This window comes from Mustela erminea, chromosome 18, assembly GCF_009829155.1.
Source record: "Mustela erminea isolate mMusErm1 chromosome 18, mMusErm1.Pri, whole genome shotgun sequence".
NCBI lineage: Eukaryota > Metazoa > Chordata > Mammalia > Carnivora > Mustelidae > Mustela > Mustela erminea.
The window spans coordinates 26,458,841-26,476,254 of record NC_045631.1 but is presented as its reverse complement, the minus strand read 5'-3'; the positions used below and the strand labels follow the sequence as shown (position 1 = coordinate 26,476,254).

General features: G+C 40.3%; 1 protein-coding gene across 2 annotated transcripts in view; it reads right to left on the bottom strand.

The window, feature by feature from the left end:
- The window catches only part of PPM1D (protein phosphatase, Mg2+/Mn2+ dependent 1D), a 42,410-nt gene extending 28,187 nt beyond the window's left edge, over positions 1-14,223 (bottom strand). The window contains exon 1 of one of the 2 annotated variants that reach the window (XM_032320079.1): positions 13,547-14,223. In XM_032320079.1, the coding sequence (XP_032175970.1) occupies positions 13,547-14,018 (472 nt within the window). In that variant the 5' untranslated portion in view covers positions 14,019-14,223. The remainder of the gene's footprint in view (positions 1-13,546) is intronic. The other variant, XM_032320078.1, reaches the window with a different exon arrangement.
- Between the last annotated feature and the right edge of the window lie 3,191 nt (positions 14,224-17,414).

The window sequence follows — 17,414 nt, the reverse complement described above, 5'->3', positions numbered from 1 at the left end:
TGAAAAGGCCTTTTGCAAAACAAGAAATCCAAAGAGAAAAAAAACAAACACGCAAAGGTGTTCGGCTTCTTTAATCAACAGGGAAATACAAATTAAAAACCACAATGAGGTACCACTAAATAATTATCAGCCTGCATAAATTAAAGTCTGACAATAGAAACTGTGATTAAGAATGTGGAACATGTTCTATCAACTACTCTTGGGAGTATAAACTGACATAACCACTTCAGAAAACATCTAGGCATTATCAAAAATGAAGATATGTGTACACTTCAATTACTCACTATCCCTAGACATAGATCATGAATTAATGTACATGTACACACATAATATAAGAATGTTCAGAGCTGCATGGCTCATATGGGCTCAGGTCATGATCTCAGCGCCCTGAGATCCAGTCCCACCTCCAGGTTGCTTAAGATTCTCTCTTAACATTCTGTCTCCCTCTGCCCCACCCCACAGGCTACCAATCAATAAAACCTTTTAAAAGAAAAAAAAAAAAAAAACAAGTAAACCCCTACAGAACTATCATCACAAAAGTCAGGATGATGGTTACCCCAAGAGAAGATTAAAAATATGAGATGAGAAAAGACATATGGGAGCTTCCATAGTACAGGCAATGCTCTCTTTCTTAACCAGATGGTGTTCATTTTACAACTCTTCATTGAAGTGTACATTTATGTTCTATGGCCTTTTCTATATGTATGCTATATTTCACAATTTGTTTAAAGTTAGAAAAAAAGGAAGCAGGAAGAAGGCATCAACTATACAGGCATAGATCACAGCACACAGCTTCCCTAGCCCATCTAATTTCCCAGTATGGTTACAGATATTATTATTCCTAGAAAGCTTAGCCTAGAGTATGCTGAATGTTTCTTCAGCCCTTTCAGTTATCTTGTGGGTTAATTACAGATCTTGCTAAAATCTTTTCTTTTCAAACAAGCTAAAACAGAATTTTTTTTCTGTAGCTAAGAACCCAAAAAGATAAATATCTATTATCACAATTAAGGAGGTGAACTCCCAGAAAGAAAGGGTTTTAGGCACATTCAAAAAACAAAATTTACCTAAAATTAACCAACTGTTTGCAAAAAGCACCTACAAGGTGAAAGAAGAAAAAGAGCTTAAAAAGGGGAGGGGAGATATTGAAAGATACAATATTAATATTTAAATCACATTTTTTGGTCAAAAGCCCTAACATGTACAAAGAGATATTCTGCAATTATCTTAAAATACTGAAAAAAAATCCATGCTTTCTTCATTTGAAAAGTCACCTTTCATCATATGCTACATTTTGCCTCAGATCTATTTCTAGACTCATCCTACTATTCTATTTATGGTTCTTTTCAATAATTTGGAGTTTAAGTATCCCCCAATTATTCTTCTTTCTCAATACTCAATAATTTTTCCAAATAAACTTTAGAAGCAACTTGGAAATTAAAAAACAAACCAGCCAACCAACCAACCCTGGGGCACCTGGGCAGTGCAGTCGTTTAAGTGCCTGACTCTTGGTTTCAGGTCGGGTTGTGATCTCAGGGTCGTTGAGTGAGATCAAGTCCTACATCTGACTCTGTGCTCACTGTGCAATCTGCTTGAGATTCTCTCTCCCTCTGCCGCTCCCACTTGTGTTCTCTCTCTCAAATAAATCTTTAAAAAAACAAACCTTGTTGAAGATCTGATTAAAACTGCAATAAATTTATATATTAAGGAATAGACATCTTAATTTTTATTTTCCACTTTACATTTTAGTTTTTTAATTTTTAAAAAATGACTTATAAATAAATCTCTTAAAACCGGGAGCATATTGGGTGCCTGAATGGCTCAGTCAATTAAACCTCTGCGTTCCACTTAGGTCATGATCTTGGGATCCTGGGATCAAGGGAATCCTGTCAGATTCCCTGCTCAGTGGTGAGTCTGCTTCCCCTCTCCTATTCCCCCTGCTTGTGCTCGCTCTGTCAAATAATCTTAAAAACAACAACAAAAAACCAAGGAGGATATTAGACAGTACATGAATTCTAACTTACAGAAAGTATTTTTAGTAAGAAAATATGTATGAGCCATTTAAAACAAAGAAAAATAAATTTTCTAACAAAAGTACAAAACTTCTAGGAGCGACTGGACAGCTCAGTCGGTTAAGCGTCTCCCCTTGGCTCATGTCATGATCCTGGTGTTGAGGTCCTGGGATCAAGTCCTGCATCAGGCTCGCTCCTCAGTGCGGGTGGGGGTGTGCTTTTCCCTCTCCCTTTGCCTACTTGTGCACGCTCTGTCAAATAAAATCTTTCAAAAAAAAAAAAAGTATGAAACTTCTAAATAAAATAAAACTACTATAAATAAGTACAGAATGTGTATGTATTTTGTGATAAATTTAAAACTTGAGGTACTTATGTACTTACCATGTACCAAATAATACGTACCAAGTTATGTAACTCTCAGGAGGGAAGTACTATCATCATCTCTATTTTAGAGATGAGGATGCTCCAGATCAAAGAAGCTTCACCCAAGGTCATATAGATAGTAACTGGAAAATCTGGGATTCAAGCCCAGGCAATGTAACATACTCCTAAATCACTATGCTAAGAGCTGTTACAGAATTCTAATGCCAAAGTGGTATGGAGATGTAAAAGCTTTCAGGAAAGCAATTTGAAAACAAGTACCCACAACCATCAAAAGATCTACATCCTTTAAACAAATGATTCAGCTTTGAATATTTTTTTTCCCTGAGGGAATAATCCAAATGAAGTATAAAGCTATGTGGCGTTCACTTGAGCCCTTATTAATAGTACTAAATATAGTGTGCACCTGTCCAGCCCCCGATCCCTCCTCCTAGTACTAGCATCCCAATTCTGTTCTGGAGTACACAGCCTCCACTGCATGCAGTCTTTCTCTAATGCAACTGAAAAACTTGCTTGTTCTAGCCTAGAGGGCAAATGACCTAAACTAGGTCAGACTCTTTCAGATATCTGCATCTTAGAAAGGCATAATCCTAGAAAATTGTGGAGCTGATCCATCCCACAGACTAAAACCTTTCAATGAGTGTCCACTAGTTCCTATCACCTAAAGCCCCAGAGGTACCCTGGTTCTGTCCGCTCTGCGACATGGTTTAGTCTTCCAATTAATTCTGTGACCTACTGAATGTCCTTCCAATAAATTCCCATGTTCTTTTCCTTCCTTAATGCAGACCAAGTTAGTGTTACTTTCAAAGAACTGTAATATATAACTTGTATCACAAATAGCTTGTAGGGCACTATCCCTCAGAAAAATGTCAATTAGTTATGGAACAGTACAGATGGTAACAAATAGCCCATGTTATACAGTGGTAAGATAAGGCTAACCTTATCAATAAAGAAATAGTAGGCAAATAAGCAGACAGTCTGTAGTCAGCATACTAGCTTAGAACTGTGGTTATAAAACTTTTCTGGGTCATCTAATTCAAACCTAGACTCAGGCCGGTCCTAAAAGGCCATGTGACTCTGAAAAACAACAAATTTGTTATGACTGACTGATATGATTTGGGATGATGGATTATGCATTCAATTGTGTCCCTCTAAAAAAGATATCTGAAATCCTAATACCCAGTACCTCAGAATGTGACCTCATTTGGAAACAGGGACTTTGCAGAGGTAATCAAGTAAAATAAGGTCATTTGGGTGGGCCCTGGCCCAATATGACTAGTGCTCTTATAAAAAGGGAAAACTTTTAACACAAAGACAAACACACAGAAGGAAGATGATGTAAAGACACATAGGGAGAAGATGCAAAGTACTAGTACTAGACGTAGTAGAGTACTAGAGTAATGACACATCGACAAGTCAGGGAAAGCCAGGGATTGCCAGTATACATCAGAAGCTAGAAGAGGCAAGATAAGAGTCTCCCTTAAAGCTTTCAGAGTTGAGTACAGAGAGAGCATGGCCCTGCCAACACCTAGATTTTGAACTTTTGGCCTCCAAAACTGAAACAATAAATTTCTTTTGTTTAAAGACAACCAATTTTTGGAATTTTGTTACAGCAGCTCCAGAAAACAAACACAGTGAAAGAGAGGAAATAATTACTCTATTACATGCATATGAATCCATATCCATTCCCAAGAAAGATTCAGATGACTTTCTTCAACTTAAATGCTTATGGAAGTAATCATGTAAACATCAAACTCTTTTAAACATTTTTTATTGACTCCTCTCTAGGCAAGGAATACTAATAAAAGAGGCTGAAACTAAAATTGGTTCTCTGATCTGTGTGGGGATGGGAGAACCCTGAGGTGACAGATCAGACAGGAGCAGTTAACAATCCAAAGCAAAGCTGGTAGGGTTACCTTACCTATCTGACAACAAGGCAGAAGAAAAAATGGATCTCCAGAATGGTCACTCACAAGGCCTTATTTGACTCAAAGGACCAAAATAAAACAAGAAACAAAACAAAAACCAAATAAATCTTCCACATTTAGTTAAAGGAGTACTGTTAATCTTCTTCAAAATGGTATGTGGCCATTTTCACGTGTAGCTTATGCAGAGTAAAGAGAAATACATCACTGAGTAACTACTGAAGGATGGCTCTAAGATAAATCTGGAGCTGCAGAACAAAGCCACAGTCCACTGGTCAGGAGCTAAGACTCACGGAGGTCAAGTACTAAATAAGACTATGAATCCAGTCTACCTCAAACTCTGTGGAACCCCAAACCTATCCCACAGGTAGTTTAGTCCCCAAATAACTGCAGCAATGAACAGTTTCCCCTCATAGCTCTTAATTGATAGGTGAGTAAGTCTATTATAGTAGAAAGGGCCAAGTGTAAGATTTTGGAGCATCCCACTAATGATACTCTCCTCCAAAATAGTAAACTAAAAGCATTACTTCATCTCTCAGAACCACAAAGATTAGCTGTCACCATTAAAACAAGAAAGCAGGGGGTAGAAAGTCTGATTGCTCTTGGAAAATGACAATGGATTATATTCAAATGGTGACCCTAAATGCAGCTGCTCTTTCTGATTTATCCTCTTTAGTGAAACAAATAAACATAACCCTGGCTATCTGGTATGCATGTAGCAGTAGGGCCCTGATGAAACTGTTATCCGAATTCCTGGAGATATTCAGATGTCTCAACTTTCTGAGACCTGTTACTTAAGGTTTGCCTTTTCTTTTTTGCATGAATAATTCAAAGAATTTCTTTTTTCTTTTTCTTTTTTTAAAGATTTTATTTATTTATTTGACAGAGAGGGATCACAAGTGGGCAGAGGGAAAGAGAGAGATAGGGAAGCAGCCTCCCTGCTGCACAGAGAGCCCGATGCGGGGCTCGATCCCAGGACCCTGAGATCATGACCTGAGCTGAAGGCAGAGGCTTAACCCACTGAGCCACCCAGGCGCCCCCAAAGAATTTCTTTTTCTTGAACTGACAGAGACTAAATGGCCAACAAGATAGACTACACTCCCAAATACAATTGCATTATCTAATTCCTACAAACAAGGACATTCTACATGTCCACAATCAACCAACAAAATCAGAAATCTATATCTATTCAAGGATCTTAATCAAATTTTTATCAATTATCCTAATAATATGCTTTATAATGAAAGGATAATACTCAGAACCACTTCATTAAATTTACTCATCATGTCTCTTTTAGTCTTTCAATCTGGAACAATTCCTCTGTTTCCTTGATGCTTTTTAAGAGTACTAGGCCAATCATTTCAAGACTGTCTCTCCATTTGGATTTGTTTCATGTTTCCTCATGTTTGTATTCAGATTATGCATTTTGGCAGGAATATCACAGAAGTGTTAAATACATCTTTTTATTGCAAGTGGTACACAGTTTCAATTTATCCATTAAAAATGATGCTACCTTTGGTCACTTGATTAAGATGATATCTAGGAGGTTTCTCCACTATAACCTTTTTCCCCTTGTAATTAATAAGTATTTGTGGGAAAATAATCTGAGATAATATAAAACTCCTTGTAGTGGGTTGAATGGCTCCCCTCTCCCCCATGAAAGTTAGGCCCACCCAGAACCTGTGAATGTGACCTTACTTGGGAAAAGGGTCTTCACAGATGTAATTAGGTTAAAGATCTTAAGAAGAGATCATCCTGGATTAGAGTGGGCCCTAAATCCTAAAACAGGTGTCCTTAAAAGAGAAGGGAAGAAGACATAAAGGAGGTGATATAAAGACAGTGGAGACTAGGTAATTTATCTACAAGCCAAGAAGTGCCAAAATTGAGGGCAGCCACCAGAACCTAGGAGAGACAGCATGTAACAGATTCTTCCTCAGAGCCTCCAAAACAGAGGCTAACACCTTGATGTCCCTTGATGTCAGACTTCTGGCCTCCCAAACCATGAGAGAATAAATTTCTGTTGCTCTAAGCTACCCAATAAGAAACTAACATATAATTCTGTTCCTCTAATTTTCACCCACTACTTTTAGCATTCACTGATGTTTCTTGACTGAAATCATTATTACTAAATATGATTTTCTGGGGCGCCTGGGTGGCTCAGTCATTAAGCGTCTGCCTTCGGTTCAGGTCATGATCCCAGGGTCCTGGAACCAAGCCCTACATCAGGCTCCCTACTCAGCAGGAAGCCTGCTTTTCCCTCTCCCACTCCCCCTGCTTGTGTTCCCTCTCTCGCTGTGTCTCTCTCTGTCAAATAATAAATTAAATCTTTTTTAAAAAATATGATTTTCTAAAAGTCTATCTTTCCTTCTATATTTATTAGTGGCCTTCTACTGTAAAGAAAAACTTTACATCAGCTTTATCTGTAATAGCCAAAACTGCAGACAACCAGATGCCCATCAACAGGTGAATGTATAAACAAATTGTGGTATAGCTATACAATGGACTACTACTCAGTAGTAAAAAGGAATGAATTATTGATATATGAACAAGAGGTAACAGGTCATCTAATACTGATCAAAAGTAAAAAATAATTTAACAAAAATAGAAAAAAATTAGTACTTGAAAAATATGGCAAACTCTTCTAAACATGTGATGTATGAGAGGGTGAAGGTCCTTGAAAATAAAAACTGAGAAATACCAAATGGGTTTAAATTCTTGGATTTAAGAGATCTCTTCTTCAAATTTAGCTCTATCTCACTCTCCCTTGTCTTTCCCTCTATCCCTCCCATTTTCTTTTTGTTTCAGTCTCTCTAAATTTGAGGTAACAAAAACTACCTGCCAAATCTACAACCAACAATTTAGGTTAAGACGAGCTCCTTCATAATTCCTTTGGTCATATTCTTTTTTTTTTTTAAGATTTTCTTTATTTATTTGACAGAGAGAGGGGGAACACAAGCAGGGGAGTGGCAGAGGAAGAAGCAGGCTTCTTGCTGCACAGGGAGCCCAATGCAGGGCTCCATCCTAGGACCCTGGGATCCTGACCTAAGCCAAAGGCAGACATTTAACAACTGAGCCACCCAGGCACACCTCCCTTGGTCATACTCTTTAAAGTAAATGCTCTGAACCTCAGTCACAGTAAGGTAGCGAAACTTCCACTTTATTTTAGCTATAACAGAATTAAAATTTAAAACATTATTTTTTTTAAAAGATTTTATTTATTTATTTGACAGACAGAGATTACAAGTAGGCAGAGAGGCAGTCAGAGAGAGGAGGAAGCAGGCTCCCTGCTGAGCAGAGAGACCAATGCGGGGCTCGATCCCAGAACCCTGGGATCATGACCTAAGCCGAAGGCAGAGGCTTTAACCCACTGAGCCACCCAGGCATCCCTAAAATTTAAAAACATTATTAAAAAAAAGAAAAAGAAATTTAAAAAAATCTTTTTAGACATATTCATCACCTACATTTTATTATTTTGGAATAATTTTACACCAGCAAAAGTAATGCATGCATGCCACACACACACACACACACACACCCTCTCTCTCTAGCAATTTCTGAAATATTTATACATGTCTAATAATACTGAAAATCAAAAAGGGGAAGGAAGGGGAAGGAAGTAACAGTCCTTCAAAAAAAATTCCGTATTTCATCTTCCTCTACAAGTACTGTGGTAAATTTCCCACAGTCACATCAGAGATCACATTTATTTCAACAATGTACTATTATCTTTCCAGGGGCTCTCTTGATAACCTAAGTAAACCATAGTTCCAGACACAAAGGAACTAAAACTGCAATTTGTTTACTACTTTCTTTGAACTATCAAAAGAGGCGAAACAAACATTATTTCAAATGAACAAACCTAAAAAAAGCACAAACTTTAAAACATTATTTCTTAGAAGGCAAACATAAGAACAGTAAATCCATACATGTGAATATACATAAATTAGGCACATACTGTAACTTGAGATCAAGAAATAAGAAAATAAATTTTTTAAAAAAGGGACTTTAATTCCACTTCTAGGGTTTCTACCCAAAAGACTGAAAACAGAACCAAACATTTACATACCTTTATTCAAAATAGCATTATTCACACCAGCCAAAAGGAAACAACCCAAAAGTTCATCAACAGATGAATGGATAAGCAAAATATCGTATACACATAGGATAGAATATTATTCACCATTAAAAAGGAAAAAATTCTGATATATACTATAATTTGGATGAACCTTAACGACAGTATGCTAAGTAAAATAAGACAAAAGGACAAATACTATATGATTCCACTTACAGGAGGTACCTAGAATAGGCAAATTCATAGTGACACAAACTAAAACAAGTTATCAGGGGGTGGAGAAGAGGGTAATGGGGATCTACCATTTAATGATTCGAGTTTCTGTGGGATGATGAACAAATTCTGAAAATGGACAGTGGTGATGGGTGCACAATACCGTGAGTGTACTTAATACCACTGAACTGTACACATAAAATTGGCTAAAATGGTAAATCTTAAGTGTATTTTACAACTTTTAAAAGGGGAAAATTTTTTAAATTAAAAAAATAAAAGTAACAAAGCCAATTTAATCATTTCACCCACAGAAATTCAACTAAACTTACAGCTACTTTGAGCAATGAATCAGCTCTTACAGATTAATGATAAAAGTATATAAGACATCCCCCTACCAAAGACCTTAAGATTTATCTGAGAGGCAGATAAAACATACTGGTTATCTCACAGTGGTCTGTGTCATCTTTACAGGAATTTCACAAAGCCAAAATATTTTCATAATAATTCTGAGTTTATTTGCCCTTTCCACTGTGTTCACATTTGCACTGATGGTTCAAAAACAGTGGTAAAACTGCTGGTTTTATTAGGAATCGAGGCAGTGACACCAAAATGAACTAGCAGTCACTGTATTCTCCATAGCCACCCACTTGCAGTTTAAAAAAAAAAAGGCAAACCAGTTTTACTTAAGAATGTCCTTGATATCACAATAAAATTTAAAACAATAAAACAGAAAAAATTTTTATTAAAGCTCCACCCATGAATACTTCTGACTCTGTGAATTATGGAATGAACTAACCCCATTTTTCATGGTTTTCACTTTTACTTGGAAGACTGATAAACTGATAAGCTATGTTAGTAAGACTTGGGCATCTGACATACATTTTTTTCAAACTAAACAAAGTGAGCCTCTCCCTTTCAAGAAAAACAACTGACAGGGGTGCCTGGGTGGCTCAGTCGTTAAGTGTCTGCCTTCGGCTCGGGTTATGATCCCAGGATCCTGGGACTGAGCCCTGTGTTGGGCAGCCTGCTCGGCGGAGAGCCTGCTTCTCCCTCTCCCTCTGCCTCTGCCTGCTGTTCCCCCTGCTTGTGCTCTCTATCAAATAAATAAAATCTTAAACACAAAAAAACAAACAAACAAAAATCTCGGAAAAAAAAAAAGAAAGAAAGGAAGGAAGAGAAAAGAAAAGAAGGGCACCTGGGGTGGCTCAGTCTTTAAGTGTCTGCCTTGGGCTCAGGTCATGATCCCAGGGTTCTGGGATTGAGACCCACATCAGGCTCCCTGCTCAGCGGGGAGCCTGCTTCTCCCTCTCCCACTGTTCCTGCTTGTATTCTTTCTCTTGCTGTGTCTGTCAAATAAATAAATAAAATCTTAAAAAAAAAAAAGAAAGAAAGAAAGAAAGAAAAGAAAAGGAAGAAAAAACAACTGAGAGTATTTGTTACCAATGACAAATTTCTAATTGCTGCTTAAAAAACTTACATTTGGAAAATGTGTATCCACTAGAGTGAACTTGATAGCTTCCAAATCTTAAAACTTTTCTGATGAGATCAGAAATATTTACAAATGTGATATTTTCATATTACATAAAAAAATACATCAGTATTTAGATCTGCATAATTCAGTGAAATACTATTTTCCAAGCGACTAATGTACCATGTCATAAATTACACACAGGTAGAAGATTTATTCAAAGTACAAGACAAGGGCACCTGGGTGGTTCAGTCGGTAAGCACCTGCGGTCAACTCAGGTCATGATTCCAGGGTGCTGGGATCCAGCCCCTCATGGGGCTTAGGTGGGGAGTCTGCTTCTCTCTTTGCCCCCTGCCCCAGCTTGTGCTCTCTCTCTCTCACTCTCAGATAAATAAATAAATAAATAAATAAATCTTTTTTAAAAGTGCGAGACAGACCAACGGGATTTCAATGTAAAACTACAAAAAGTCCTTTGATAAGGTTTCAGATTCCATTTGTATTAACCTTAAGAAACAGGGGCGCCTGGGTGGCTCAGTGGGTTAAAGCCACTGCCTTCGGCTCAGGTCATGATCTCAAGGTCCTGGGATCAAGCCCCGCATCGGACTCTCTGCTCAGCAGGGAGCCTTCTTCCCTCTCTCTCTCTCTCTCTCTCTGCCTGCCTCTCTGCCTACTTGTGATCTCTGTCTGTCAAATAAATAAATAAAATCTTTAAAAAAAAAAAAAAAGAAACCATCACTTTGGTATAGAATATCCAGAATTATCTGAAAACACTACTAAACTATTCCTCCCTTTTCCTACTATACACGTGAGACTGCCTTGTTTTTTTTTTTTAAAGATTTTATTTATTTATTTGACAGAGAGAAATCACAACTAGATGGAGAGGCAGGCAGAGAGAGAGAGAGAGGGAAGCGGGCTCCCTGCTGAGCAGAGAGCCTGATGCGGGACTCGATCCCAGGACCCTGAGATCATGACCCGAGCCGAAGGCAGCAGCCTAACCCACTGAGCCACCCAGGCTCCCGACTGCCTTGTTTATGTACTTTAACCACACAACACAGCACAACAGACAGAATGCAGAAGCAGTTATGAGAATATTTATTTCAGTATTAATTTTTAAAAAGTGACTTTTCATTTAAATTATATATTAATAATGAATATTTACTAAAGAGATAATGAATTATGAATAGTATATTCACTCAAACATATTAACATATATTTAGTTTATTTTTAATAGATTAATAAATATAAATTTTCTGTTTTAATTTCTCACAGAGTAAATATGACATGTATCCCACATAAACAAAAGATCTTTGGGATCCTCAATCATTTAAGAATAAAAAGTGTTTTAAGAACAAAAAGTTTGGGAAGCACTGCTATAACCTAATGAGCACTACAAAAGTAGAAACAAAGAACGCTTAATTCCAAAAGAAACAAGTCTTCACAGAAGAAAACAAACTGACTTAGAGATTTGAGTTTATTTTTCAGTTTTCTTTTTTGGAGGAGAATTCAAGAAAATGGAGTATTTCAGTGTGCCATGGGGAAAAGGTAAGTAGACTACTGTGTTGGAAATATGAGTAACAGATAAAATTGAATAGGGAGTCTAAAGTTGGAGTGGAAAGAGCTTGGCCTGCAGATTACAACCTGCAGTTTGTTTATTTTATAGAAACTGAGGAGCCACCCATGAATTTGGGACTGAAGCACAATTTTTCTTAAAAACCTGCATCTCCTGTGTCAAGACTTTCATATACTCAGCATTTTCTTTTTTTAAATTCAAGTTTCAAGGATGGAGTACAAGGCTTGGCTGTGGAACAAAGCAAACTTGAGTATTTGGTATACAAAGCTCTAAACCACGCCTCATAGGAGTCAAAGTTTGACTCAAAAAGCACGTGTATGTCAAAAAAACATACACATTCGCATTTGAAGGCATGGTCCATGCCTTATTTAAAAAAAAAAAAAAAAGCCCAAGTAACAGGATTTATGCTTTATTCTTTTAGCTCAAATATATGACAAATTCATGCTGCTCCAAGTGTACTGCAAAATAAACATAGTACTCTTTATAGTTCTTTGTGTCTAATCTTCCTCTATATAGTTATCTCGGTGTCCACTCCTGGCTGGCCTGCAAGCCATGAAATGACATATTTCTGAAATACACTGCAGTTCTGCTCTGCCTACACAAAAACAAAACAAATAATAGGGGCCTCTGGGATTGGATGGGAAACGCCTCTGACAGGAAGACTGGTTGTTCTATGAGTCAATCAAACAATTTTTGGCAGAAAGCCAGACAAACAGAAAACAGACTTCTAAAGAAGCTAATCTACAACTCTATGACAACACCTTTGTAAAAAATGTTCTCTGTTTGACCAACCTTTACACTCTTCTCTCTCTATCCCTCTGTTATAAATAAAGCAACATCATGCTACCATTAAACAAGAGGGTTTTTTTAAATGACAGAAGTTACGATCTTTTCTCTAAAAAAGACCCCCGCCATTCATACAGCGCAATGCAAAAGCAGCTCTAAGTCTGTATGATAACACATGTCGGGTACAGAAACACTGGATACTTTAGAAAACTAATTTTAAGTTTAGATGAAACTACAATTCCACCGGATTTTTAGAAAGTAAGCTATTTCCTTTTAGCTGATCAGTAATTTCCTATCTCTTATAACTTTGACGGGCAGTTACAACTTTTAACTGGTAACTGGTGAGAACTATCTGACAGCAATGCGCGAAGGCAACTTAAAAAAAAAAAAAAAAAGTATACCTTTAAAAAGCCCTAGTAGAATTTAACACACACCCTAACGTGGGGCCAGTTTAAGACCTAACAACGCATTCTTCGCTTTTGTTTTTCATAAGCAGTACAACCATAAAGATCCTAAACCCATTTTATGATCAACACAACCGAATTCCTCCCAAGACTTTATTTAAGTCGCTGGATGATTACATTTGACCTTCTTAATTAGTCTACAGTATACTTCAACGGCCAGCCACCTAGGGTCAATTTGGTGAACTGACACCACCGGTAGGAGGCAACCCGACAGGGCCAAGTCCTTCAAGAGCAAAAATTATGACAGATTCTAAGGCAGCAGTCTCATTGCTGCCGTCTCCGGCTTCCTTTGCGTGGGGCTCAGGTACCAAGTGTTCTGAATACGTCTTTTGGCCAAAATCTGGCGCCAGGTTTCAAACACTATTCGCAACCTTGCCACCAAAAAAGTGAAGCCGGGAGATGACCGCTTTCCTGGCTTCTGGGAGGGTGGAAATAAGGCGCCGGGCGGCGGCGGAATAGAGCGATCCGATCTCTCCCGGGACCACTTTGGCCGGCCCTCCACCCTGGAAAGCGCGACCCGACCGAGGAGAGACTTCACTCCCACCAATGTGCACTTTGTAGCGCGCTCGGAGCCGGGGGCCACGAGGTGCTGGCGCTCTTGAGAAGAGCCCTCAAGTGCCCGAAAAAGAGGCGGGCGGCAAACAAGCAGCGAACTTACCCAGTTTCTTCCACATGGCGAGGTGACAAGCGAGGAAGCCTTTGCGGATGGCAGCGCAAACCTTCGCCGGCTCGGACGACGTAAATCCCTTCTGCTTCTTGATGAAACCCCACAAATGCTCCCGGGCAAACTGTGCCGCCTCCCGCCCGCCGTGCCCGTCGCACACGGCGAAAAATGCCACTGAGGAACGGCGGCGGCAGCAGCGACCGGGAGCTGGAGAGGCCGCGGCGTCCGGGGGAGGGTCGCGAGCCTCTCGGGTTGCCACCACTGGGCCTTTCCCCAAGACTTCGCTGCCAGCAAGAGCTGGCGGTGACGGCTGCGGAGGCGACGCCTGAGAGAGTGACCGCCGCGACCAGGGTTTTTCTTCAGCCGTCGGCTCGGGCTCCACCACGATTTGAGTAACGTCCTCCATGTACTTCCTCCCGCCCTGGTCGGAGAAGACGCTCACTCCCAGCGAGTACAGCCCCGCCATGGCCGGCTGGCTGGGATCCCGCCGGTCCCACGCAGCCCGCCGAATCCGGCGGCGGGAGACACACTCCGCGCCCGCCGGCCAACTATTGTTTATCTTCGACGACGCCGAGAGGGGGGAGGGGGCGGTCCCGGAGGGGGGGGCGCGCGATGTCGGGACTTGTCCGCGAGAGCTGGGCCGGAGCTCTAGGACGAGAGGAGCCGAGCAGCTGCGCCTGCGCAATGCGCTTCCCCGCCTGCCCGCGCCCACCACACAAATCAGACGTTCTCCCCGGCTGTCGTCACTCGGCTCTCTGGACCGGACCAATCAGGAGTCGAGTTGGACCAAGCCCGCCCTCCACCCCCAACCCTCGCTCCTCCCAGCAACTGCCGCGCACCGAGCTCCTGCGCGGGCACTGGGCCCGCCTTTGGCGGCCTTGGCTTTCTCTGCTTCTTTGGGTGTTTTTGCTCTCCGGGTTTTCGTCGTACGTTGAGTACTTACCGAGCATCCTGGGCTGTCACCTTTTGGGCTCAGTCGCCGGGATCGTTAATGCAGCCTACAGCACTCGGCATTTCACAGCTCGCCTTGCGGGGATAGCCGCGTAGGCTCGGGCCTCCCAGGACTGTAGAGAAGCTGGGCGGCGGGGGGAGGTAAACCTTCCATTCCTTGAAGTGAAATGGCGGGAAACCTCACTTTGGAAGGTCGTTTGTGGGCACGCCGCAAAAAAGTGTGGCACTCTTACTGGATTTGGGTGGGATGTATCCGACCGGGAGTTGAAGCAGGCTGTCCAGTTTGTGTTGTTAAGGAAGCTTGGGAAAATTTCCACCATCCGCTGAACGGTCCTGTCTCACCTAACTAGGTATGTCAGAGACTTAAGGGTTATATTTTAGCTAATTTTAAACAGATCTTTTCAGCTTTTGTTAAGCCTAGTACTTTTTCCAACGAGCCCTGGGTTAAGTATTTTATTCCTTTGGTGTATCACTTGAAGTTACCACTTGAAAATAGCTTGCGGAAACCGCCAAGCGCGCTTGTGCTGTAACAATTTGGTTACGTTCCCACCTCTTCACCCCAAGAGTAGGGAGGTTAGTATGTTCTCAGCAGCAAATTTTATTGCAGAGAATCAGTTTAAAGTTCACTTTTTAAAATTATTTTTTTCCCGATTTTAGCCACTTCACCATCAATACTCCGGTGTGCCCTTTGCTGTACAGTTTTTTGAGAGTGAGGAAAATGTTCATCCAACAATTGGCACCAAAAAAAAAAAAAACCACGAGAAGTACAAATAGGAAAACTCTTTGAACCAATAAAAATAAGACTAACCAAATCAGCTCAAAATATAGAGAATACGAATTACATAAAATTAGTTACGTAGAAAATAAATGTAGTCAAGAGATAAGCCCCTGTATCAAAATACACTAGACCACATAGTTTCAAGCTGAAAATGCTTGGATAAAGTCCCAGCTTGTTTTGAAAGATTATTACAATCCAGTTATCAAAACCTAACAATTATTAAGAGTAGGAGGATGGGACTCGGGGGTGGCTCAGTGGGTTAAAGCCTCTGCCTCGAGCTCAGGTCATGATCCCGGGGTCCTGCGATCCAGCTGGGCATCAGGCTCTCTGCTCAGCGGGGACCCTGTTCCCCGCACCCCGCACCCCGACCCCCGCCTGTCTCTCTGCCCACTTGTGATCTCTGTCTGTCAAAGACATAAATAAAATCTTTAAAAAAAAAAAAAAAAAAAGAGAGAGAGTAGGAGGAAATCTGGACGCCCAGGTGGCTCAGTCACCTTCGGCTCAGGTCATGATGCGGAGTCCTGGAATCGAGTCCCCCATCTGGCTCCTTGCTGGGCAGGGAGCCTGCTTCTCTCTCTGCCTCCGCCTGCCACTCTGCCTGCTTGTACTCTCCCACTCTCTCTCTTTCTCTGATAAATATAAATAAACAAATAAAATCTTTTTTTTTTTAAAGAGTAGGAGGAAATCTATAGACTCTTTATCTGTAAATGCAAAAATCCTAAATGAAAAATTAGCAATTCTAATCCAGTGGCCTCCAAACCATGAGACCTGCAAGAGAGAACAGTTTGTGTAGCTCTGTATTACTCATCTTTAACAGTTTGCCCACCTTCCCTCCCACCCTAGAGATTACAAAAAAGATAATTCCTCCACGCTTTATAATCCTTTTCACTCAATCACATCCAGTAGCCTCCAGGTCATATACGATTAGCCTGATTAGCATCTCCATGCTACCCTCCACTTTCATTAATCTGATTCAGTGTCTACTTTTCACTAACCATTCTAACCATTTCACTCTACACTTAAGATTTCAACATCTGTTAACAGCCATTTCCCCTTTATTCACCTCTTCTCTAAATGTTCCCATCAACTTCCTGTTCGAACTGAAAACTGGTTTATCACCTGGCAAAACTACCTCTCTTGCAACTTTCCAAGTGAAGGAGATTATTTTACTTCACTCTTCTCTTCAAACCTGCTCTTCATGTTGCCTCCAAATCATTTTTCTTTCTTCTTCAAAAACCCAGGCTCTTTTAAAGGTACTGCCAGCCGAATCTACACCAAGATGTCATCATCTACTGGTCCCTAGGAACTCCTTCGTTTGTTCCTGGTTCATTGTCTTCCTTTCTTCCACTATTTTTGTCACATCTCAGCCACTTTTTAAAAAATGTTATCCACATTTTCCATCCAATACTGTGGCCTCTCAGTTCCTCATTTTCCTCTTCATGAAGTGGCCTTGCTACTATTATTCCAGATCCTTTTGTATTCCAGATCCTTTTGTATTCCATTTGTATTCCAGATCCTTTCTTTTCTCTCCTCCAGAACTTTACTTCACCATTTATCTTTTCTTGCTCCTACCTCATCAATTTTTTCCTTTTTTACAGGATCATTTCCATCTGCACACGGACGTGTTCTGATTTCTGTTTTAATTAACAACAACAACAACAAAAACTACCCAACCCCTTACACTATCCCATTTCTCTGCTTCTCTTCATGGAAAGATTTTTTTCTAAGAGTTGTCTCTATCTAAATTCTACTTATAATTCCTACCTTATAATTTCTCCTAAACCTATTCCAAACAAGCAACCATCCCCATCATTCTTTTGGCACTGTTTTTGTAACATAACAAGACGTTATTTCCAAAGCTAATGATGACTTTTCTGTTACTCTGCTCCAAATGAAAAAGCAAATAGAACCAGTTTCCTTCTTGAAACTTCGTAACAAGGAAAATCATCACTTCTTTTTAAAAACTTCTTCTCTTGGGGATGCCTGGGTGGCTCAGTTGGTTAAGCAGCTGCCTTTGGCTCCGGTCATGATCCCAGCGTCCTGGGATCAAGTCCCACATCGGGCTCCTTGCTCGGCAGGGAGCCTGCTTCTCCCTCTGCCTCTGCCTGCCATTCTGTCTGCCTGTGCTCGCTC